Here is a 23,677-nt window from a genome sequence, read left to right on the forward strand (position 1 = left end):
AGGGACTTTGTAGCAGTATTTTGTGTGAATGCAAGTGAAGGTCAGGCTGCATTTCTCAAAAGCACAGAAAGATCCGGCCAAATCAAGATGGTGTGGTGCTGATAACCTGATTGAATACGTTAGATGATTAGAAGAATTAAGAAAAGCATTGTCCTGTAAATGTTACAATGAAAGTATCTCCAAATACTAATATTAAATATGAATGTGTGGAGTAAATTTTGGGCCTGAGATGATACTAACACTGTACGTCTGAGCAATAGTCAGGGTGATGTCGTAGCTCTGCAGCTGCATATATGTCACTAGCAATTAAGCCATTTATATGAAAACCTTAAAGAGCTATCATCTGATATAACTGTACTTTTAATTGATGGGGGTCCTTCACTCATCTGATTGCTTCCCAGATAATGTAGCTCAGAACGTAGTCCACCTGCCAGGAAGGATGGGGCTTGAGTCGTGTAGTTTATTTGAAATGTCACAGTGAGATGAACAGCATAGGAAGGTATATCATGCATTTGCAGTGGAGCACTGATTTTTAATTTGGCTGATTGTAATAATGGACACTATATACAGAAATTTCCTTAAATCTGAATTATGAAGTCAAGCCTTCTGATAACTTCACTTTGTTGTACTTCAGTAGCAGTTCAGTGAGGCTTCGGCAATTCATTGATTCTGTTCTTTTTTCTGGTCCTGCCTGGTCATGCAAGAATTCTCCTCAGCAGAAGGAAGCTGGCAGTTTGCTTCAGGCCTTTATAGCCAGGTCCTATACCAATTGCAATGATCCTTTTCCTTCCTCCTCAATGAGTCCTAAACTCACAGATAAATGGCACATCAGGGAGAGGGCAAGGGAATTAACATCTGCACTTGGCTGATTTTCAGCTGGTGTGTAGTCTTATGAGTATGGAAGCATATGGATGTGAATTGTTTCTGGTCTTATCTCAAGAAAGAGATGACTTTAGTCTAGATTGAAAAGAAAGAAAGACGTATTTTGAATTGCTAGCTTTGGAACTACAAACTGATAATGCATTTTTGCAAGAGGAAGAAGAAATACAGTCTTAAGTGTCTAGTTGTCAGGTGAAGTATTAAAATATGTAGTATGCTCTAGGAAATTAACTTGAAAAATTGCTTTACTCAGAAATGTGACCCTTTGCAAAGGAATTGGATATTAAAAGCCCTTCAATAATTTTGGGTTGCTCAGAGGGGGAGCAGTGGTAGGCAGGTAAGTAAAGCTGTCACATGCAAATTCCTGAGCAAGTGCACTTCCTGCTCTTCCAGAAGTCACTGGCAAACAGCACAGTCAGTGTGTGCTGCCTGGGTGCCAGCTGTGGGATGCAGAAGCTGTGTGGGGAGAGACAGAGCTGGAGGTCAGGCTTCTTTCTGCTGAACCCCCATTGTCCCCTTATCCCCCATGTGCTTATTGAGGGACAGCCAGGTAGATACCTGTCTTGAGATAAAATAACCATAATCTGACACTATTCTAAATGTGGCGTTATAGGTTCTTTATAAAGGACAGACTTGTGACAGGTATGTGGCATACAAGTATCAATTCAACATTAAAATGGAAATAAAGATTTGATATATATATCTATCCTGAGCTAACACAATAAGTACAAAAACATTGCCTTTCCCACAAATTCCAGAATTCACATCTCTCTTGTGTGTGTGTCGGGTTCCTCTTATATAAGCAACCCAAGTAATGTCAGTGCCGGATGTCAGCAAAATGGGTATCATAATGTTGACATGCTTAGTGAATGTATTTTTGTTTAGATTTTTTTTTCCTAATGGAAATAATGAGTTCTTATCTCTCCATCAGCGATACAGACAAATCAGCATCTCTTTCAGTTAGTTTCAGATGTCTATATCTTCATGGGTTTGGAATTATTTTTTTCTAACTTAGTAACTCATTTCATAGAATGGATCTGTCTGAAACTTATTAGGAGATGTAGAAGTAACCAGAAGTAGCTGATTCGCCCGAATGCTTTATTTGGATGGAAGGTACGTTTATGTTGAATTTGCCTGTTTACGTGCTGATCTCTGAAGGGGCATAACTGTTGTACTAAAGGAAAGAACCCCCCCTTCCTTTTTCCCTGTCTGCTGGGTGATGAGCGCTGTTGCTGAATGGAGGACAACATGCTATTCCAAAGTACAGACAGTGGCTCTGTGCTGGCGGTCCATCCTAAACTGATACTTCTGTGGTGTCTTCACTGTTGCTGTTACTCATTCCTATTATACATTTCAGTGTGAGGAAGCATTACAAAGTAGGTGTTTTTTCTGAGACAGTGCCTTTTCTCACTGGCAACTGTATATTATACTAGGTGAGTGCTACCGTGGGCTATTATTAGTATGTTAGGGAGCACAAAAAAGTGACTTCATCTAACTCACTGCCAAGCTAGAACTTCTCACAGCCTTCAGATGGGCACGAAAGTGAGTGTTTTTATAGCACTAATATTACTTTCTGTCAGTTTTACAGTGTTTTAAAATACGGTAAGATTACCTCATTTTACTTTTTGCCACCACATTACTAAGAGGCTAAAAATCTACACGCTTAGGAATGAGGTGTTGATGATTAATATAAAAATATCCCCTCTATTGATTGTACGGCACTGTCGTTTATTTAAAATAATAAAATAAATTACATGTAAATAAAAATATCAGCAGTACTCAGGAGGTGAGCGCATGCACTGCAGGTACCCACATTTGCCAGGAGGGGAATTTACTGCCATCAGGTAATGCTATATAAACCTCCTGGTGTACGCTCTGGAGCTGAATGCAGCACATTGTGGCAAAAAATGTGAATTTTATATTAGTTTCCTGGGCCTAGTTTGGTGTCTCTTTGATTATAGCTGTGAGATGTGACACCTGATTCATCCTTTTTCTCTTTGAGTAGTTAGGCCCTAATTCTGCCTCTGGTCAAACGGATCTTGAGAGCCATGGGGCCTGGTTGAGTTAATGCAACATGAGTACCTGGAAGTTCCTACTCTGAAGAACTGACTTTAGGCCTAAATGTAAATTTTTATTTCATTTCCGTGTCTGCTTGCTTCTAATTCATTATAATTGTCCTTTAAAGAGGTGTTGTCTTTGAGACTTAGGCACATCTACTTTAGTACCATTTGCATACAGTGTTCTCTGGATGTTGTCAGGCAGTTAAAATATTTCTGTTGTGTCATGTATCAGAAACTCCCGATTGATGTGATTGGTGTTGCATTTTTACATGTCATGGCTTCCTACCTAAAATGGAGGAGATAATCACCTGTGTTTTCACAGGTTGTGGTGTTTCTTTTACCTTAGGTTCTAAAGTTAACTACTGGGACTCTATTCAGGGCAATTTAAGGATGCTGGTAGATTTGTTTCTTGTTCTTTGGACGCAAAATACATTCATTTTATTTTGCAATGTGCTATTTTCTTAGTGGCCTGCTATTACTAAAAGCTTTCGATATGATGATACACTGTGATGCAGATCAATAAAATAAGCAGGAAAAGGCAGTAACTTTTACTAGCTCTCCTGTTGCTTTTCTATTTTTGTGGATGCAGTTGCATGTCATAATCTACAGCTGAGAGTGAAGACTTACTTATTTTTGTGAACTGGATAATGTCTTTTAACTACATGGGCTGCTGTTCCTGTCCTATTCCATGTGACTATTACAGTTTCATTGAGGTTAGATAGCCCCAGTACAAACTAGAAAGGACTTTGCAAATAGAGTTAGAGGGGAAAAATAGATATCTAAGTATTTATATCATATAGACTTTTTAATGTAAACACGTACCAATGTAGGAAAAGTAGTGGTTGAAAATATCCAACGCTTTCTCTGTATACAGAGAATCAGGAATATCTCCCTCCCCACCCCCTTCACCCCCCCCCTCTTTTTTTAAGGTATATTAAAATTATACCTAAGAGCTTTGAATTATTTAACATTTTGCATATTCCAATACAACAGGAATAGCACTGCTGTTTTGCTTTACAAAGGAGAAAACAACTGTTCAGTCAGTAGTAAAGTCAGGGTTATCGGTCGAGTCCTCCAGCGCTTCAACCTCACGCCTCCAGCTCCATTTCTTCCACAAAAGCCAAAGTTGTCGTTCTAATCGATTTGATCCTATTTCTACACACAAGGCCTAAGGTGTTTCAGTTTGGACTCCCAGAAAATGAGGAACACGGTGTTGGTGGCCGTCTGCCAAGGTGTTTGGTCTGACTTGCTCCTTCTTAGCAGAAGCGTATGGCAGAGAGAACTGAATGTTCCTGTGTGGCATTCAACTGCCTTAACCACACACCCGCTGCTCTCTTCCTGCAGTTGTCCGTCTTCTTCTCTGCACAACTTGTAGAGCAAACACATATAGGAACCTATAAATAATCTAATTTGATGCACAACCCTGATTCATTTCCTGAGCAGCGTGTGTCCCGCACACACAGGGCAGCCACGGTCCTGTGGAAAACTTGAACAGAACGGATGAGGCCAAATATTAAAGCTATTAAGTATTTAACCTTTGCAATGAAATGCTATTTCAAATTACAGCTATAAGAAGCTGGGTTAGAATATTTTTAAAAAGGAGAAAAAAAATAAAGAATGATTTTATGTATAGTTGTAACTGTTTCCCTGTCTAGTGTTTTGAATGTAAACTACCACAGGTGGCGTGTAGGCCCTGCTGGCGTAGAAGTGGCATCAGGAAACACAGGTTAATCTCTTTATCTTTTAGACTACAATTGATAAGGATGATAAGGTTGATTTTGTGTGTGTTATTTTTCTTGGAGGGTAGGAGGAGGGTTGTCAGTATGTTTATTTGGGTTGGTTGGTTTGTTTGCTTTGTGCCAGAGAAGTTTTCTGGGCCATGAGCTAGGTTTCAGTACCTAAAGGGAGCCTACAAACAGGAGGGGAGTCAACTCTTTGAAAGGGTAGGTAACAGCAGGACAAGGGGAAATGGTTTTAAGTTGAAGGAGGGAAGATTCAGGTTGGATGTCAGGGGGAAGTTCTTTACTACAAGAGTGGTGAGGTGCTGGAACAGGCTGCCCTGAGAGGCTGTGTATGCCCTGTCCCTGGAGGTGTTCAAGGCCAGGATGGGGCCCTGGGCAGCCTGGTCTAGTATTAGATCTAGAGGTTGGCTGCCCTGCCTGTGTTAGGGGGGCTAGAGCTTCATGATCCCTGAAGTCCATTTCAATCCAGGCCCCTCTGTGATTCTGTTTTAATTTCAGGTGATGTTCTGCCTTATCCTTACAGATTTGATGACTGTACTAGTAATTTTCTGTGAGGAATATGAAACAACCTCATGCTTTGCTTTTGGATATTTTCCTCCAGGTTATGCAGATTTTACCCACAAGCAAAGAAGCAAATTCAAATGCCCTGTAAACAGCCCTGTAGTTGATACTGAGATACACAGGTAGGAAAATTTTGGTCAAGGCATTCATTGAAATTCATTAAAATCAGAACACTTGCAAAATTACCTCAGTTCCACTGGCATTTTGTTGTAAAGAAAAAAAAGGAAGCCCTGCTTTTAACACCCCTTTTAAATGAATCAGTCTTTCTCACTGCTGTAAAGGAGTTGTGGGGACGATCAGTTGGCAAGGCAGCACACCTCAAGCTGGTACCTCAGCCCAGCGCTTTGTATCTTGAAACCATACCCTGAAAATGTTGCCTGTCCTATTGGGTAATATTGTGATTGATTTTATTGTGTTATTTCATCTCATGTGCTGGTGGTAACCTTTTGGCAGGGGTTGTTTTCCTTTTCTAGATTTCATTTTTCTTCTTTCTTTCTTTCTCTTCTTTTTTAAGCACCCGCTGTGAGGGAGCCCTGCTCCATGACTTGGCTACCAGGTACTGGGATAATCCAAGTGGTAATCGTGCCTGCTGCTAAACATTTTCTACCTTATTTCCATTCGCATTTGTTTGCCTTCAGCTTCCAGTCATTGATTCTTGTTATGCCTTTCTCTGATAGATTAAAGAGCTCTTTTAGTAGTTGCTATTTTCTCTCCAGGAAGGTTCTTTTACACTGTAATCAGTTTACTTCTCAAACTATTTTTTTTTCCTTAAAGCTAAAGGTCTGTATGGTGTTCATTGCATTTTCTTTTCCACATCCCTGGATTATTTTTTATGTCTCTTTTCTATCTCTATTTTTTCTATTAGAAAAAAAAAACCAACGTAAAATTGTATTTCACTAGTTGCATGTGCCAAAGTAGTTACGTCACTAGTTACTCCTATGCTGGTATGGTGAGAAACTTATGTTTTTTCAAGGACAAGTAAAATAAACATCTGTTTAATGACTTCAGTACTTTTGGGTGTATAATTATTGAACAGAAGAGGATGGATTGTTTTATTAAAAATGGAAATGTTTCATAAGCTTTGGAAGGTCTGTTGATTCAGGGAAAGAGTGTGCAGGAGAGGCTTCAAAAGTGTTTGTGCTGAGGGTTTTAAGGAGATGGAAGTAATAACATCTTGGAAAAGGATCGTAGCTCAAAACCTGAAGTACTATGGACAACGTGACCTGTATTTATTCTTGTAAAAATTTTGGAGGATTGAATACGGACCTTTTGTGAGTAACAGACTGTCTGGGCTACTGGAAATAAGTGAATGGGTGTGAATATATGCATCCTTTACATCCATTTAGTTCTGTGAATAGTCAGTTGTTTATTATATTCAGAAACCCTAGAACAGTTACATGACCTGAATGTTACGCTGTAATAGAAGAAATAAGATAGTATCAAGAATTGTGTTAGGAAATCAATCACCATTATGCCATGTAAGACTTCAAACAATGAAAATCCTCACCTTCAAGGAAGTTCTTGAAAGTTTTACTGCTGCTCTTCGTCTTGATTTTTATTCATATTTCAGTAAAATGGTGAGTTAAAATTGCCTTAAAGGGGTCTAATCTAATACCTGCGCAGTCAAAGCATCTTGACCTTTTTGGCTTTTATGCATATCAGCATCTGTCAGAATCCACGCTCCCAGATCCACCCTTAACCCTCGTGGAAACCATCAGATTTGCATGAAGTTGAACCAGAGACTGTTTAAATGGTGCCATGGATAATTTTAATGCGAGTTTGTCTGTGTTGTGTCTTAGACAAATCTGAGGTCACCGTGTTGACTTTCTCTTGGAACTGTCTTGCTTTTTGACTTCTATAAGAGTATGTGTATAGAAAGACAAATGGTCTTGGAAAGTCGCATCTTGGAAAGTCGCATCTAAATAGATGCGACGGTTTTATGTTTACCAAGAAGTCAGTGCTGAGGTTTTGGTAGCACAAGACAGTTTGGGGTAGAGGTTGTCCCCTGCTGAGCCCTGATGCTGTGTGGAGCTTGGAGGGGTTTTAGTAGCTGCATACTGAGGAAGGTGCTACTCAGTGAGTGCTTGTCCAGTAAAGATTTTAGTAACCTGTGACTGCTTGCTTATATTCACTCAGTAAATGCTGAAATGAGCAGTGCTGCAGAGCTGTAATACAGCATATAATAGAGCATGCCATAGGTGTTCGACAACTCTGAATCCTAGAGTGCCAGTAAAACAGTAACCAAACGCCATGGTTTTCTCACTGTAAGGACTGCTTTTGATATTCTGTAGTACTTGTAATCTCTCTTGAGCACTGTACCTCATTAGGAAGGTAGCAAGTTGCTGAAGACGGGGAAGTTCTCTGTAAAAATGAGAAACAGTTCATTTTCTAGCATTGTGTTGTCAAGGAAGAGATGGATACTTCCCGGTGACAATCATATATATTTGGCTGTATTCAGCTAAAGGGCAAGACATTCTGTCAGACTACGCAGGTTCCTTGTTTTTAAAGCAGTAAGCTAATATTTGTTTCTCCTAGCAGTTCCTGTAACTGCTTATACTCAGTGCGGGTCCATACATTGCTGTGGATGCTCTTGTACTGCATCTCCTATTTCTCTGGATATCAGCATCCTATAAATTCACATCATTTCCTTGCCGTGTGCAGATAACACTGCTAGGATTTCCAATATCAGGGACTGTACTGGTGTTTAGGTGCCTGCTACATGTTCAGAAATAGATGGTTTAGCCCGTGTTGTAGATAATGGATAGAGTTCTGTATAAAGGATCAGGGTACAGGTCAGGGTTACATTTGCTTGTTGTGCATTTTCAGAAAAGATACATGAGTTAATAGTACCTCTGTCCCACTACTATACCTGGTTCAAGGAATCTTTACAATATTAACATGCAGTATTGAGGCCATCTAAAGGATTCCCAGATGCAATGGTACGTATCTTTCTGAGTGTTTTGGACTGGATGAAAAAGGAAGGAAGGTGGTCTCCGCTATTTTTCATCACCTTAGGCCTGGTTGAATTCTGCCTGTTCTGATGTAGAAGCGTAGTGGCAGTGGCAGCACCAGAGGTTTCTGTGCCTCTTGACAGGACCGAGGGTGACTGAGTACTAATACCTTTAGAGGAGACTGTCTGTAATGGTGGACAGCAGCATCTTAGGTTCAACAGAAGCAAACATTGCAGCTGATAACTTTTACCTTGACTGCGGACTTGAGAGTGTGGTCACATAAATGGCCTGGAGATTGTGGAAAGGAATTGAATATTCTATATAGTGGTTCCAGAAAGTTGAAGGGGAGAAGTGGATGTTGCATTGCGTGTTGTGCTCTCAGAAAAGCAAACATCTTAACAGGTCAGCGATTTCAGAAGTAGTGTAGTCCTGGAGGAACGTTTCTTGAACTCCTTTTGCTGCAGGAGCTGAGCACAGTTCCCACCTGAAACTGCATTGCAAGCTTCACAGAAGCATTTAAAGAAGTTGTATGCTGATACATAAGGAATAAGATGCTAAAGGACTTATAATTTCCGTTACCATCACTGTGAAATGTTTGCTGTCTGTACACATTTTCACTGTGATATAATGGTCATCAGAAGAAAAGTCTATAACTAATGCATCTTCATCTGTTTTGCCCACTTCTTGTGCTGAACAGTGCGGGTGTAAACCTGTGCTATGAAATATATTTTCTTGAATACTTTGTATCTATTAATTCCTCAAAAAGCTTACAAAGCTTAAATGTTGTCCATTGTATGGATGAGAACACTGTGTAAGTACTTACCCTGATTTAAGATCAGCTATAGAAATGATGGGATTGTCTGCAGGGCTCGCATGTCAACAAAAATCAGCTGTTTCACAAATGAAGCCTGCTAAGGAAATCAGTGCAGTGGTACTGGTCCCATCCCTGCTCCCTGGCTGCTTCTCCCAGACCATTTTCCTTTAGCCTTCTGAGGTTTGGCTGCTCCTTCTCTCATAGAATAGCCAACCACTCATCCATGTAGAAAGGACACATGGCCCTTTGAAACCCTGTTCTCTAGATAATGCTCACTAATAAAATAGACCTGGCAACATATGCAGATTACTTTGTGCAATCTGAACAAATCTAGCCAGAAAGGTAAAGCACATTCCATGCAGTACTGCTACTTACAGACGTGCTATGTCTCATTTCTTTGAATGGAAATCTCTTCCAGAAGTAACGCTGAGGGAATGGGGAAAAAAAATACTGGTTATAAGTCTGCATTTAATAGACAACGGAGAATTATGTTCGTATGGGCTGCTTAGGAGCTGGCACTGCAGCCTCAGGAAGAGGGTGAATGCGGGTAGTGCTTCTTTCTGAGCGTACTGTGAACAGCCTACTCTCCTGTAGGACTGGACGTGCTCTAAAATGACAGTCTAAATCCTGAGTTCCATTGGTGACGCTGGATCTCTTTATTGTCAAAGCAAGCTATGAAACCATTTGCCTTCCAGCCAAAAATACCGTAGGGCCTGCAGTGTTCCTCACAGAATGCAGTAGCTGCTTTAGAAGGTGGTGACACTGCACAGTAACTTCTTAACCTGAAGAGAAGTGTGCTGCCCCATCCTGCAGCGTTCCCTTGTCTCATGGAGCTGATGCAAGTTCCTTTTCTCACCTCTGTCAGCAACCACAGAGCACAGATGGGCAGAGTCTTTCTCAGGCCTAGACTGGAATTTCCTCCTGAAACACACTGAGCCTCCTCAGTGTGTATCACAGAGTCATTGGGGAGCTGAGAAGGAAGCAGATACCCACTCTGCACCTGTCCCTTGATTACTGTCAACCAGATGTTCTCTGTGGTTTCTATTCCCTAACTTGGGATTCTCTGTCGTTGCTTGGCTTTGCTAGAAGTCTTAAGTTATGATCTGCGCAGAGGGTGTTTTGAAGTGGGAGCATATCTTTAGGTAAATTGTTTTCACTTTCATTTAATAGGAACTTTGCTGTTATTACTTAGAAACACGCTGCTTTGAAGAACGGTTCTGTCTTTGGAGGAGCCTTTCTCTTGATTCTCTCTCTGAACTCTAAAGAAAATGGAAAACAAAAGGGTGTTTTGAGAAACACTGAAGAAATATATAGCTGATGTTTCCATCCAAGCTCATGGAGGAAGCAGTTGAACCAACAGGCTCCTTACAAATCTTCCTGCTGTTTGTGGAGTAATTAGCTACAAGGGATACTGTGAAGGAACAAAGTAGTTTGAAAACTGAAGTATTGTAGAAAACATGGCCTTATTCTTCCCTTGCAATGCAGCATCCAATCCTTTTCCTAAAGCATACCCCAGTTTGCAAAACATCAGAATTACTTAAGGAGGGTTTTGAAATTTCCTGTGCAGCTACTTGCATTTTTTCCACATCGATTGTGTTGTGATGTTAGAACGCGACGGCCTCTTTGTGTGAGTTCTGAGGTGGCCCGTGTTGTCCAAGTGATCTCAGTGGCTGCACTCGTTATATGGGCCGTAATTTAGAGCAGATTTTGATTTTAAAAGAGTTTGCAGAAGAAGGCATGTGTACAACGTGTTGGAAGAGATGTGGCGTGGCATGAACAAGAGGAGAAACGTGTACTGCTTCTGTTATAGATTGTTTTATCTGTACATATATATATAAACTGGATTCTGAAACTAATTAATACATTCTTTTTACTTCTGTAGTCCAGGGCAGCAGAAGCCGCCCACTTGGGGTACAGAAACATGCACCGGCCTTAGGAGATGAATAGCAGAGATGGAGAGAAGCCTTTACCGGAGCATGTCACATCATCAGAATCCCCTCATTGCTCACCTTTTGGTTCTACACAACGGCTGAGGATAAATGCTTCTAATTCCTTCCCTGCGGGTCATGTTTGCACAGAAGGAAAGCTTAAAGAAGTTCAGGATGTGCAAAGTTAGCAGCAGTTGCACAGTAGGCCAAATAAATGCTTATGCTTTTTCTTTTTACAGTTTTTTCTTTTAACTGTATTCTGCGTAAAGGCAAGTTTTAAACGTCAAGACAGAAACCAGCCAAAAAGGAAAACAACCCCCATGGAGACAAGACCACGAGTGTTCCTCACTCTTGATGTAGTTTCACATGATTTCAGATATCAGGACTGCTATCTTCATGTTTCCACCAGCACTTATTTGCAAACGAGTTTTTGAATTAGGGTAATTGTTCGGAAGGGTCTTTGACTTTTGTAAAGCACGACCCCTCCTTGACAAGCAGTTGATAACTGCGATAGAATGTTTGGAACTTGTTTGCCTTCTCACCAGCAGTGCCTTAAAAGAAGCATCGGCTACAGAAGGAAAGAAGCCGGGATGCAGTGATCATAACCAAGCAGCAGCACGTGGCTTGGGCACAGAAGTTAGCGGACTCCGGATTAACAGAAGTTAGTGAACTCTGGAGTAACTAAGGGAATAAGGTGAAAAACAATTAAAATCTTCCATCGGAAGGCATGTAAAAGTGCGTGCGATCTGTGGAGCCATTCCTCCGCCATGGATGGCCCACTTGCTTAGGAAGACTGTGAGGAGAGATCCGAGTTTTCTTGGGTGGAAGAATGATCAGAGGAAAAGGGTGAGCAGTTCGGATGACACTTAGGAGAAGCCCTGGTATGTATTTCTTGAACAATAAAGTTGCCATGCTACATACTTGTTCAAATGCTTATTTGGAGACGGCTAACATCATATATATGAGGCTGAACAGCTTTAGCTTGCTGCATTTTATGACGTGTTGCCAGCTTCCTAAACAAGAACCTATTTTAGCCTCTGCAGAACCTGTAGCTTGCTTCCGTGGGACTTAATGGCACTGTGTGTATATGTATATTGAAAGAAGTAAGCTAGTGAAGAAAAAACAGCAATTTTTGTTTCGTATCATCTAATATAACACAAAGGTCAGAGTGACACTGAGACCAGTCACTGGTGTATGGAAGCTGAAAGCGTTGCTGTACTCCATCCCGTCTGGTACATACAATGACATTCAGGTTGGATATTAGGGAACAAAAGGTATTGGAAGGAGTGGTGAGGCACTGGAATGGGCTGCCCAGGGAGGCGGTGGGAGATACCATCCCTGGGAGATACGGCACTGAGGGACGTGGTTAGCGGGCAATATTGATGATGGACGTTTGGACTAAATGATCTTTCCTACCTAATGGTTTCCAACTAATTCTTTCCAACTAACGAACCTGTGGTTCTATGAAAATGATTTGTTCCACCCAGCAGATGCAAACAAGTAGAGAATTGAACCATCCCGGTGTGAAAGCATCCACGGTGAGCTCATAGCAGCGCAGCTGGCATCTTTTTAAACACATTTTATCTAAAGAAAGAGGAAGCAGAGGGTGCTAATTTATTGACTTCAGACCTGGCTGCGCTGGTAACCGGTACAATTATGACTTTAAGATGTGGGTTTGGGGCTTTTTTATAAGTTTCTCAGTGTTCGTACCCTTTCCATTTGTAGAAGCCTAACATTAGTAGGTTGCTGTTCTCCAAGATTCCCTCTCACGAGGAATTCAGCAGTGTGTGCTAGATGGAAACTTGCACTGCGTTATCATTGAGGAGTTGGTTTTGTTGGGAACTTCGGATACGTCCTCTGAGGATTCCCCTTTCACAGTGCCTCATTGCTGCTAGCGAGTGCCATTAGCCATGGCCTGATCAAGGAAGAGGTAATGGCGTTATTAATGTAGAGGTTACCATAGTTTAATACCTAAACTTTGTTACTGGTGGTGCTGATGTGCAGTAGTTGAGTGTTCTCTTAAGACCTTCTATTCATCGAGGTCTCGGTAGGGATTGGGCTGTGGAACACAAGGCTTGGTATTATTTTCACATTTAGAATGCTACAGAACCTCGCAGGACCGTGTGGATGCTCCAGCAGCGTCGTCTGCCGCTTGCGTTACCGGCCGCAATAAGTGATGAGGTAAGAACCAGGTTTTGGATGTAGAGCAGTGTAGCTCATTTCGTTACCGCGGCGAGGGCTGGTAGGCGCCTTTGGGGAAAGGCGAGCGGTTTGTCTTTATCCCGTCACCGCTACTGCCAAGGGCTGTTCGCACCGCCCAAAGCGATGCCGGCAGGCGCTCCCTGCGCTCGGTGCTCCCGGGCAGCGAGGAGCGGGCAGGCACGGCCGGCGGCCGCTCTGTGAGCTCGGACCCCGCCGGCTGCGGCCCGGGACGTCTCTCTGGAGGCCGCGGGGAGCCGCTCGGACACCCCGCCCCGCTCCTTTCCATCCACAGGGAGTAACGGAGCGCCGACGGCTGCGGATCGTCCTCCTCGCAGCCCCCGAGCGAGGTACCCCGCCCCGAGAGGAGCGACCCCACCGCAGGAGTCGGACCCCGCGCGCGGCTCCCGGCACGGCCCAGCGACGGCTGCGGCGGGGCGGGGGTCGGAACCCCGCTGCACCCCGAAGACGCGCCTCGGCGTCCGCCCGCGGGCAGCGGGGCCGCGGTAGAGGGGCGGCGGCGCTACGGGAGAGACGCGCGAACGCCCGCGGCGCCGCGTCCCGCTCCGCGCTCCCCCGGGGGCCGCTTGCGGGGGCTCCCCGGAGCGGGCGGGGGGCGGCCCGGAGGGCGCGGGGCCGGCGGCGGCTGCGGGAGGGCGGCGCGGGGCCGAGCGGGCGGCGGTCTGCGGTGCGGCGCCCGGCAGCCGCCTCAGAACTGCGCGTCCCGCCGGCGGCCGGCTCCCTCCGCTCACTTTTATATTTGCGCGCCCTTTCAATCCTCGGTGACGTGTCCCGCGCCGCGCCCAATCGGCGGAGCTCTCTGGTCAGGACAATGGAAGGGCCCGGGCCAATCGGCGCGGCGGCTGGCTTGGCGGCGGCCAATGGGGACGGGGCTGTGTTGAGAGTAATGTTACCAGCGCCGAGAGTGTGAGGAGGCTGCGTATCGATCCCGCTCTCACAGCCATTGCGGTGCATTGGGCTGCACAGGGACCCAGGCAGCGCTGGGGCCGGGGCGAGCGGCCGGGCGGGCGTCTGTGGGGCTGGGGGCCGAGCGAGGGGCTGCGTGCCGACTCTGACGCGGGTGAGTAGGCGCCGGGGGGGGCCGCCGCGGGGCCGGCCGGGCGCGCTCGCGGTCGGGCACGCAGCCGGCGCTGCCCGCCTCGCCTCGCCGCCGCCGCCGCCTGGCCGAGGGGGGCCGCGGGGCAGCGGCGGCCGGGAAAGGCGGCACACAAAGGCGAGGGGCTGCGCCCGGGGGAACCCGCTTCCCGGCGGCCGACCCTCGGCCGGGGTGGGGGCCGAAGCGCGGGCGGCGGGGACGCGGGGGAGCGGGGCGGGCGGGCGGACGGGGTGGGGGGTTGGGGGGAGGGGGGGGGCGGCCGGGGAAGAACGGGCTGGGTTGGGGGGGGCGCGGGGCCGGAACGCCGCCGAGGCGAGGGGGGCGCGGGTCGCGCCGTGCCGCGCTTCGCCGTGCCGCGCCGTGCCCGCCTTAAGCGGCTTAGGGCGCCGCGCAGGAGCCATCGCTGCGGAGGGCGGGCGGGCCGGGCCGCGCCGTGCGGTGCCGCTCCGTGCCGTCGGACGGGGCCGCGGGGCCGGGAGCCGCTCGCCCCGGAGCCGCCTGGCTGTAACATGGCTGACGGCAGCCGCGAGCGAGAAAACAAGGCGAGCGGCGGCGGAGCGGCGAGGAGCTCGGGCGGGCGGGGGCGCAGTTCGGGGGAACTTTTTTTTGTGGCCGCCGCCGCTCGGCCCGCCGTGAGCGCTGCGTTCCGGGGGGCTTTAAACTCCGCAGGGGGGCGGCGGGGTTCACCGCGGGGCTCTGCCCGCTCCGCCGGGGCTCGGGCGGGCGCTGGAAGCGAGCCGGCCTTTCCCCCCCCCCCCCCCACTTTCATCTCCCCCCCCCCCGCACCCACCCGCCTCCCGCCCCCCCCCCCCTCCCTCCCGCCCGCCTTCCCCCGGCTGCAATGGCTGAGCGTGTGCGCCAGGGTACGGGCGCGCTCACACAAAGGGAAGGAAGGGAGGAAGGAGCCATGTTCTGTGCGCGCGGCGGCGGAGCGGCCATTCCGCGCCTCCCTCTCCTCCTCCTCCTCCCTCCCGCCCGACCCGCCGTCCCTCAGCGGGGCTCCCGCGGCCTTCGCGCCCTGCGGCGGGCCGGGCGGGGAGCGCGCGTGTCGTTGCCGTGCTGTGGCGGCGCGGCGGCCCGTCGCACAAAATGGAAGCAGCCGGGCTGACCTCCTCCGCCCGCAGCCCGCGCCATCGCGGCAGCCCCGCACCGCCGCAGCGCCTCGCCCCGCGCTGACGGCCGAGGGCGGCGGGTCGCTCCGTCCCCGGAGGCCGCCCGGAGCGTTTCGCCCCGAGCCCCGCTGAACTTCCCGGGCGCCGCCGTCCTCAGCGGGCTCGCTCGTTTTGTGCGCCCTCTGCCCGCCCCCGGGGCGCTCCTCAGCCCCCCGCCGGGACGCGGCCAAAATGGCGGGAAGGCGCCCTTTGAAACGCGGCGCTCGGCCGCGCTGTCCCGGCGGCAGGAAGCGCCCCGGGCCCGGAGCCGCTGCAGGCCGCGGCCCTCTTGTTTACTGAGCGAAACTTCGGACCGGACGCGTTTAGTCACGGAGCGGCAATCCGTTTCTGTCTGTCCGCCAAACCGATGCGGGCGGCCCGCGGTGGGGTGGGCTTTGTTTTGGTTCTATTTTTTTCCCCTTCCGACAATTCCTATCGGAGAGCTTTCCTCAGGCCGAGCTGGAGAAGCGCTACCCCGTGCCCGAGGTTTTTCGTGCCCTCCGGCCCAGCGCGCCACGAGGAAGTGTCACACTCCTCACTCACATCCCTGCCTTGGTGGCAGCGGTGCTTCGTGCCCGTGTTTCTGGATGAGTGCGGGGAGCTTCTTGCGGTGCGCTTACAGAGAGCAGTAACATGCAGCACGTAACAATAACGTGTCTCTTGTAAATAAGCCCCCAGGATAATGTGTGTCCCATAAATATGCCCCAAAAAAGACCACAGGGCAGAGCAGTGGGAAGGCTATGCGAAGGACCAATGTAGTAACCCAAAGGAGAGGATACTCTCATTCTTTTCCTCCCTTAAGTATAAGGTGTTCCTCTGAAGCCAGCACTATTAGTGGGAGTGCAGTCCCCGTTGCCCTGATGCCAGCAGTTACTACAGGCTGCTTGCAAGGGGCGTTTTTGCTTGTCAGAGACCAGAACTGCACGTTTTGTGATTGGTTGTATCTGCCAAGTTGCCTCAAACAGCGCTGCTAAAAACCCTCACTAGATATTCCTGAAAAGAAACTTCTTCCCGTTATGTGATTTCGGAGCGCTGCTCTAACAAGTCTCGTTCAGTTCAGCTGTTCATCATGGCTTACTTCCTGCCTTGGCTTGTAGATAGGAAAAGTTGTAAAGGTGTCTTTCTTGCCTTGCTGCAGAAAATCCTCAAAAATGGGCAAAGGTGATCCTAAGAAGCCGAGAGGTAAAATGTCTTCATACGCCTTCTTTGTGCAAACCTGCCGGGAGGAGCACAAGAAGAAACATCCAGATGCTTCAGTGAACTTCTCAGAGTTCTCAAAAAAATGCTCAGAACGATGGAAGGTAGGAGAAATGGCTTAAAAAACACGTGCAAAACATTAAGCAACTGCCCCGCGTGAAACATTACTCAAAGCTGTCAATTATTTGTGTCAAAGTTCAGCTTCTAGATATATAGGAATACACTCGTGAGGCAGGTCGCTATTCATTGGTCCTGCCTTACCTTTAGCTCCCCCAGCTGAAATCTTGGAGCGGAGCTGGATGTGCTCTCAAATCTTAGTGTTGTTTTAATTGCCTTACAGACTATGTCTTCTAAGGAGAAAGGGAAGTTTGAGGATATGGCAAAGGCGGACAAGCTTCGTTATGAAAAAGAAATGAAAAACTACGTACCACCTAAGGGGGAAACAAAAAAGAAGTTCAAGGATCCAAATGCACCGAAGAGGCCTCCGTAAGTGGTTTTCTGGTCAGGCTGCATTGTTCAGGACTGTCGCATTGTAAAATGGTCGTTACATCCAAGTTTGGGAGCTTCAGAAGTGCAGGATGGCTTCATTTTTCTGCCCAGTGGTGTTAAGATAGGCTGAGAATTTAATGATGAATATTAGGCTTTTGTTTTCAGGTTGGTCCACTTCAGGCTGGAGTAAAGTCAGCCTCTAAAAGCGGAGGCAAAAATCTACAGGGCACAGTTCTGATTGATGTTTCCAACTTCTTTAGAAAGGGATCATTCTCATTGAGAACAGTGGTAAAATAGTTGTAGCCATTCTCACCACCTGTTGGTTGAGCAGGAATTGGAGTTGGCAGTCCGCTTGGATGCGGAGCCTTGTGCACAAAACAAGCTAGAGGGATGATCATGCACAAAACCTGCTTGGAGAACCTTAGCTAGAAGATAGACTGCTCAGCTCAGATTCACCTACTGCTTGACACCAGTTTGTTGTAGGAACGCGTCTTGTGTGTATGTGTGTCTTGGTTTCTAACAAATTAATGCTGAAAGGTGTGGAGAAGTCTGTTGGGGCTGATGCTGTCATCTTGAAATCCTAATTCTCACAACAAATAATTGCTGTTTTCGTGCTCTCCTGTTACCGTTCAGTCATTCTCTGAAGGGCTTGCTCTGCATATGGTTTATAAAATGGGCTTCTATGGGGGTCCTGCCAAAAACGAGACCAGATGCGCAGCATTACTCGGAGACAAGTATGTGTTAAGTTTTCAAGGTAGTTTGTTTACTTCTAACGTCTTCCACTATAATCAATCTTTGCTTCGCTTTTAGGTGATGTTCCAAAGTAAATAAGGTCAAAAAACTCGTTGTTAACAATAGGTTAAAGTCTAAAATTAAAATGCTTTCTTTGTTTCTGTTTTGTTTTCTGTGTGCCTGTAGTTCGGCTTTTTTCTTGTTTTGCTCTGAGTTTCGTCCCAAAATCAAAGGAGAACATCCTGGGCTGTCCATTGGGGACGTGGCAAAGAAACTGGGAGAGATGTGGAACAACACCGCAGCAGATGATAAACAGCCTTACGAAAAGAAGGCTGCTAAGCTGAAGGAGAAGTATGAGAAGGTAATGTTGGCATTTATGGAGGTGGTTCAGGGAGAACAAACCTCAGTTTAGATGCTTTTCCATTCTCGTGTACCCAAATATTTGGTGTTGCTCACGATGGCGTACTGATGACAGATGTCGTGCTTTCAGGGTAGTGTCACTCGAAGGGGCATGAAGTACATGATTATAACACAGGATTGGAGTCCTCTTTGTTGAATGTTTTTCATTTATCTGTAACTCAGGGCCGTCGATGATGGTTTAATAGATACCATCGTGTGCGTATTGTTATTAAAACAATAGGTCACAGCAGCATCTGAGTTAAGGGCTACTATTAAGTAACATCAGTAAAGAATAAAATGTTTCTCTTGTTTTAGAGGGGTTGTGTATCCCTGAGTGTTAGAATGATTGAAATACCTAGATGCTATTCTTAGTTTGCTCCTGGGTTGGTGTCAGAACACTTGTAAGGTGCTAGTGCTACGTGTGCTTTTTCCTCTAATTACTTTGCATCCACCTCTTTTCCAGTAATTAACAGAGTTAATAATACATATGAAGCAGTATATCATGCAATTGATTGAGTTACTCAAGCTAAACCCCATCATCATGATGGGAGCAGCAGCGGCACGTTGCACGCACAGAGTAGTGCTATGTGTGCCCTTTATTTGTGAGCCAGATTCCCATCCTAAGGTGAGGAAACCAAGTGGGGAGGGGGTTTGCTGCCAGCATCTGTGCTGATGCTTTGCAGTGGGTCAGCACTCAGCAATAGCTGCTGTGTGTCACACAGGGAGTCACACAATCACCAAGGTATCTATCTGTGTGTGTGCCATGGCCTCAGGCTGGGCGCATCTCCTGCTGGCCAGCAAAACCGCTTCAGGACTGTAGCATGATAGTGAACAAGGTGGCTCCTGTGAGAGTTCATCAGTCACATGCTGGAGAGGGGTTGGGGGTATAGAAGGCTCCCTGTGTTGTCCTTCTGATGCAGCTTCAAGCTGTCAGCGTGCTGAGTATATTTTACATCCAGTGCTGACAGAGCCTAAGGGACTTTATACATGGCACAATCATGAGTCTTTAGTCCGGGACATCTTTGTTTTTGTTGTATTGTCTTCGTTTCTAATGTTTACAAGTGGGTTTTTAAGGTGCAGGAATCTCAGTACCTCACTGATTGCCTTTTGCTGAGTGGACATCATCTCTTCTACAAACTTACTGCTGAGTTGTAAGGGAGTGTGAGATTAGTGGTGTAACGGTGGAGGGACAGGGAATGTTGGAAGATTTGGACCGTCTGCACAAAGTCACTCACTTTTCTCTCTAGCTGATACACTTGAGAGTCCTGTAGATCAATTCTGTCGTGTCCCTTTGATTTTAGCTTAAAGCTGGGGAGACTGTTTTTCTGTCTTGGTCTTCCATGTGCAGTTTTGACTTCCTATAACAGGGACTGAATTTTGTGCCTTATAAACCGCTGGAATAAATTTATTGCATGCAGAAGGTGGCACTGTCTACCCTTTAATCAAAGTTCCTATACCTTTTATTTTGTAAACTTCAGTCAAGCAGAATTCTGTGTGATTGCTCTTTGCTGAGGCATAACACTGCAGATCTTACGCCATGTCATCTTAGTGTGTTTTGGGTGGCTAATTATAATTTTGTGCCTCGGGTAAGTACTTCTGTGTGCTTTTCTTTAGCTGACATGGAAGATAGGGCTGGAAAGGGACCTTAAGAGGTCTCCCTGCTTCATTTCCTTACGGGGAAATGGGTTCAGCTGTGCCTCTTTCCTCCGAGGCAGCAGCTCTTCTGACCCCTTATTAAAAGCCTGACAGTGGGGATTCCTCAGCAGCTGTAAGCAGTGAGCGGCAGCACGTCTGAGTATTGTTTCTGCATTAGAGGCTTCTGTTCCCTCGTTTTTCTACTGTTGGGCTCGGTTCACCTTGTTGTAACTGAAGCCACGGCTCTTGGTCCTGCCCGGTACAGACACCCAGGTAGCTCCGGTTTCATGAATGTCATTTGGAAGTTGCTCGGAGCTGTTGAGCGGTTAAACTTTAAGAGATTCTTCCTGCTTTTCTCCTCCAAGGATATTGCTGCATACCGGGCCAAAGGGAAGGTTGATGCGGGCAAAAAAGTAGTTGCCAAGGCTGAGAAGAGCAAGAAGAAGAAGGAAGAAGAGGAAGATGAGGACGAAGACGAAGAGGATGAAGAGGATGAAGAAGAGGAAGAAGAGGAGGAGGAAGATGATGATGATGATGAATAAGTCTCTTTTAGAGCAATTTCTTTCTTGTCTATAAAGCATTTAACCCCCCTGTACACAACTCACTCCTTTTAAAGAAAACAAACAAACAAACAATGAAATGTAAGGCTGTGTAAGATTTGTTTTTAAACTGTACAGTGTCTCTTTTTTTGTATAGTTAACACACTACCGAATGTGTCTTTAGATAGCCCTGTCCTTAGTGGTATTTCAATGGCCACTAACCTTGCCTGGTACAGTGTGGGGGTTGTAAATTGGCATGGGAGTTTTAAAGCAGGTTCTTGTTGGTGCACAGCACAAATTAGTCCTATTTGGGGATGTAGTTCATTTCTCATCTTCAGTTGTCTCTGATGCATCATAAAAATAATTGTCGTTCTGTTAATTGAATACCACTCTGTAATTGCAAAAAGGAAAAAAAAAAAGCGAGTTGCAGCTGTTTTGTTGACATTCTGAATGCTTCTAAGTAAATACAATTTTTTTTATTAGTATTGTTGTCCTTTAATAGGTGCCCTGGAAAATCATACGTCTTCTTTTCTCTCTCTCTCTCTCTCTCCTTTTATTTTTGAGGGGAACTCATCTTTTGCTTTATTGAATGCCCGTTTGGGATCACGTGAATATTACAGTTTTCATCTTTCATATATCCAGCTGATAAACACAGCTTTGATCTACATACCCTGCATATTCATGATAGGGTAAGAAGAGAAATCTATAGGCGTGCGATGAAAGAATATTTGTCCATAACTGGAAACAAAAGAAACCAATCTCATCAAAGCGATTCTCGTTCAGAAGTTTGTGAAGCGTAATATTCTGTTGCATGAATTTACCAGTCTTGGAGAGTTGAGAAGTATAGAGTTCAATTTAACGGAGATGAAATACTTCGGGGGGGGGGTTGGGGGTGGGGAGGGAGCAGACGTTACGTTTTGTCCTGGGAGGACCCATAGGAAGAGGGTGTACGTCCAGCCGGGGTGGAGACCTTTACAGGTGTGACCCCGTTGCCATGTAACGGAGGTCGGATGTGTAAATCTCAGCGCTGGCGAGAGGTGACCATACCTGCGGTGTGTGGAGTGCAGAGCGGGAAATGGCCGCCTTATTTTTTGGTGACGGGTCTGGCGATGGCCGCGGGCTTTATACCATGAAACTCTCCTGGTAGCAAAACGGCCCACGAGAAATGATCTTTCTTTCTAAGATTTCTATAAATGGTACCATTATTATTTGTTAAATCTATGTAAATTCATATTTGTATTCTTGAAATTCTAGTTTTAGCCCTTGAAACAAAGCTGTATATTGTCTCAAATTGAAAACGAGATAAGATGTATTTTTCCTGTTAGGTTTTATACCGCACTCGATGTCTGCCCATTTTTAAGTTAAATATAGCTGTATGGAAAAGTACATTTTATTAAATTTTGCATTAAAAAGTGAAATGTTTATGGTATACCAACACCGTCTAATTTGGTCCAGTGCAGTTCTCTTCCAAAACCAAAGCCCAAGGGTCGATGGGGTTGGTTTTATTATTCCCTTGCATATATAGTCCAACTTCCAAGTGCTGGCAACCGTAACGATTCTCACACGCACCTGCTGACCAGTCCGGGGGGACAATTCGGCAACTCTGTGCTTATCAAATTATGGTTCTCTTTAAGTGCCAGTGTTTAAAAGGAGCAAAAAAAAAGAAAAAAGAAAAAAAAAAAAAGAAAAAAGGAAAAAAAAAGCCAAAAAAAAAAAGCATTCTTGTAATTTTACACGCTTTTGTGCTGGAGTATTGTTTTGTTATACGATTTTGACTTTCAGATTCTTATTTCAATTTGCATTTATGTATAACTTCTTCAGGAGAAATATTGAACATCTGGATCCTGGATGATACTAATAAACTAATAATTGCAGAGGTTTTAATACTTAGTTAAGTGGCTTGCTTAATATCCTGAGGGATTCATTTCTTTGCGCTGGTTTACGTCCCCGCTTTCTGTTTCAAACAGAAGGAAGACGCTCTTCGGAAGACGGTGATGCAGAACACGTAGGAGAGCTGAGTTTGGTTTTCTTTGCAGTTGGGTGCCGCCCCTCTACATGAGCCAATGGCACGGAGTTGTGGCGCTGAAGGGCTTTGTGTTTCTCTGGATCGAAGGTGGAAAGCAGATGGAATTCACTGGAACAGGTTGCCCAAGGAGGCTGTGGATGCCCCATCCCTGCAGGCATTCAAGGCCAGGCTGGATGTGGCTCTGGGCAGCCTGGTCTGGTGGTTGGTGACTGCAGGTAGCAGGGGGTTGAAACTCAGCAATCATCGTGGTCCTTTTCCACACAGGCCGTTCTGATTCTTGCTCTTGAAACAAGCATACGTAAGGGGGTCCCTCAGTCCTGTGCCTCGGTCTGCAGTGCTGGATGTTGACAAAAGTTACGCAGAGGAGCCCTAAAAGATGAGTGGCAGTGCTTACCTCAGCCGGGTGTAGTGCCTGCCTTCATCTCAGGGCTCAGCCAACAACAGGGTGTGCTCCATGCTGAAGGGGACAGGAGATGTTCCCAACGCTGCTATGTGAGGAGGAGACCCACCAGCAACCTGCGGGTGCTGAGGGCGGCTCAGAGGTGTGCGACGTTCTCCAGAGCGGCCGAGGTTTTCTCACGAGTGGTTGGTAGGTGCCTGTGAGTTGTTCGAGCACATGTGAGATGGGTTGTGTCTCCTGGGCCCTTCTGAAAGGATGGAGCCATTACATCTAGGGGAAAAGCCCATCGTTAGGTGGAGGAATTCTCTTAAAATCCGAGTTGCTGAGAGCTATCACTGGAGGGCACCTCGCTGTTCTCTGCCTATGGTCCCCCGTGAGCTCCAGCACGGCAGCATCATGGTAGTAGGAGCTCAGCCTGATGGTTGGCAATAGCAGGTCAAGCTCCACTGCTACAAGATCACTTGACCTGAGGTCACTTCATGCTGCCCAAATCTGCCTCCCTGCGATCTCCAACTTGGTGCCTGTGGAGGGATAACGAGTGCCATTTGCAGCCATGTAGGCAGCAGTTCTCTATGAGGGCGCTGGACAGCAGTGGCATCACTGACAAAACAAAAAGCATTTTCTAAGAGCTTTAAACCTGCATCGTAGAGGGTAAAAAAATCCTGTTCCAAACAAGAAATGGGGTTGGTTTAACGAGAACTGGAATAGTGAAAAGGGGTATTTCTGACATCCATTTTGATGCGAGCAGGGATTGAGGAGAGCCGCTGGTCAGACTGCGGCGGCAACGTTGGGTTCTTCGTGTGGGCCGTGAGTGAAGCTGAGACAAACTTCCTTCGTTTTCATTGCCCTAAGGGTTAA

The 23,677-nt window shown here is 46.4% G+C and overlaps 1 protein-coding gene and 1 long non-coding RNA gene across 4 annotated transcripts; both read left to right on the forward strand.

Moving 5' to 3' along the window:
* Nucleotides 1–1,012: 1,012 nt before the first annotated feature.
* Nucleotides 1,013–11,877, forward strand: LOC140265569 (uncharacterized). The gene is made up of 3 exons (XR_011906286.1): nt 1,013–5,364; nt 5,757–5,798; nt 10,890–11,877. It is a non-coding gene; the product is annotated as an uncharacterized lncRNA (long non-coding RNA).
* Nucleotides 11,878–14,034: 2,157 nt separating this feature from the next.
* Nucleotides 14,035–21,830, forward strand: HMGB1 (high mobility group box 1). 3 transcript variants are annotated; one of them, XM_072361641.1, is made up of 5 exons: nt 14,035–14,215; nt 16,541–16,703; nt 16,940–17,085; nt 18,007–18,181; nt 20,220–21,830. In XM_072361641.1, exons 2-5 carry the CDS (start codon nt 16,554–16,556, stop codon nt 20,394–20,396), a joined length of 648 nt encoding a protein of 215 aa, XP_072217742.1. In that variant the 5' UTR covers nt 14,035–14,215; nt 16,541–16,553; the 3' UTR covers nt 20,397–21,830. The 3 variants fall into 3 exon arrangements, with proteins under 3 accessions (XP_072217742.1, XP_072182466.1, XP_072182467.1); XM_072326365.1 differs by lacking the exon at nt 14,035–14,215 and adding an exon at nt 14,290–14,422; XM_072326366.1 differs by lacking the exon at nt 14,035–14,215 and adding an exon at nt 14,330–14,368.
* The last annotated feature ends 1,847 nt before the right edge of the window (nt 21,831–23,677 follow it).

This window comes from Excalfactoria chinensis, chromosome 1, assembly GCF_039878825.1.
Source record: "Excalfactoria chinensis isolate bCotChi1 chromosome 1, bCotChi1.hap2, whole genome shotgun sequence".
NCBI classification, from domain to species: Eukaryota; Metazoa; Chordata; class Aves; order Galliformes; family Phasianidae; genus Excalfactoria; species Excalfactoria chinensis.

Coding starts and splice junctions, on each gene's coding strand:
- HMGB1 (XM_072361641.1), top strand. CDS start 16,554: ATGGGCAAAGGTGATCCTAAGAAGCCGAGAGGTAAAATGTCTTCATAC. Junction 17,086..18,006: donor AATGCACCGAAGAGGCCTCC/GTAAGTGGTTTT, acceptor GTGTGCCTGTAG/TTCGGCTTTTTTCTTGTTTT. Junction 18,182..20,219: donor TGAAGGAGAAGTATGAGAAG/GTAATGTTGGCA, acceptor TTCTCCTCCAAG/GATATTGCTGCATACCGGGC.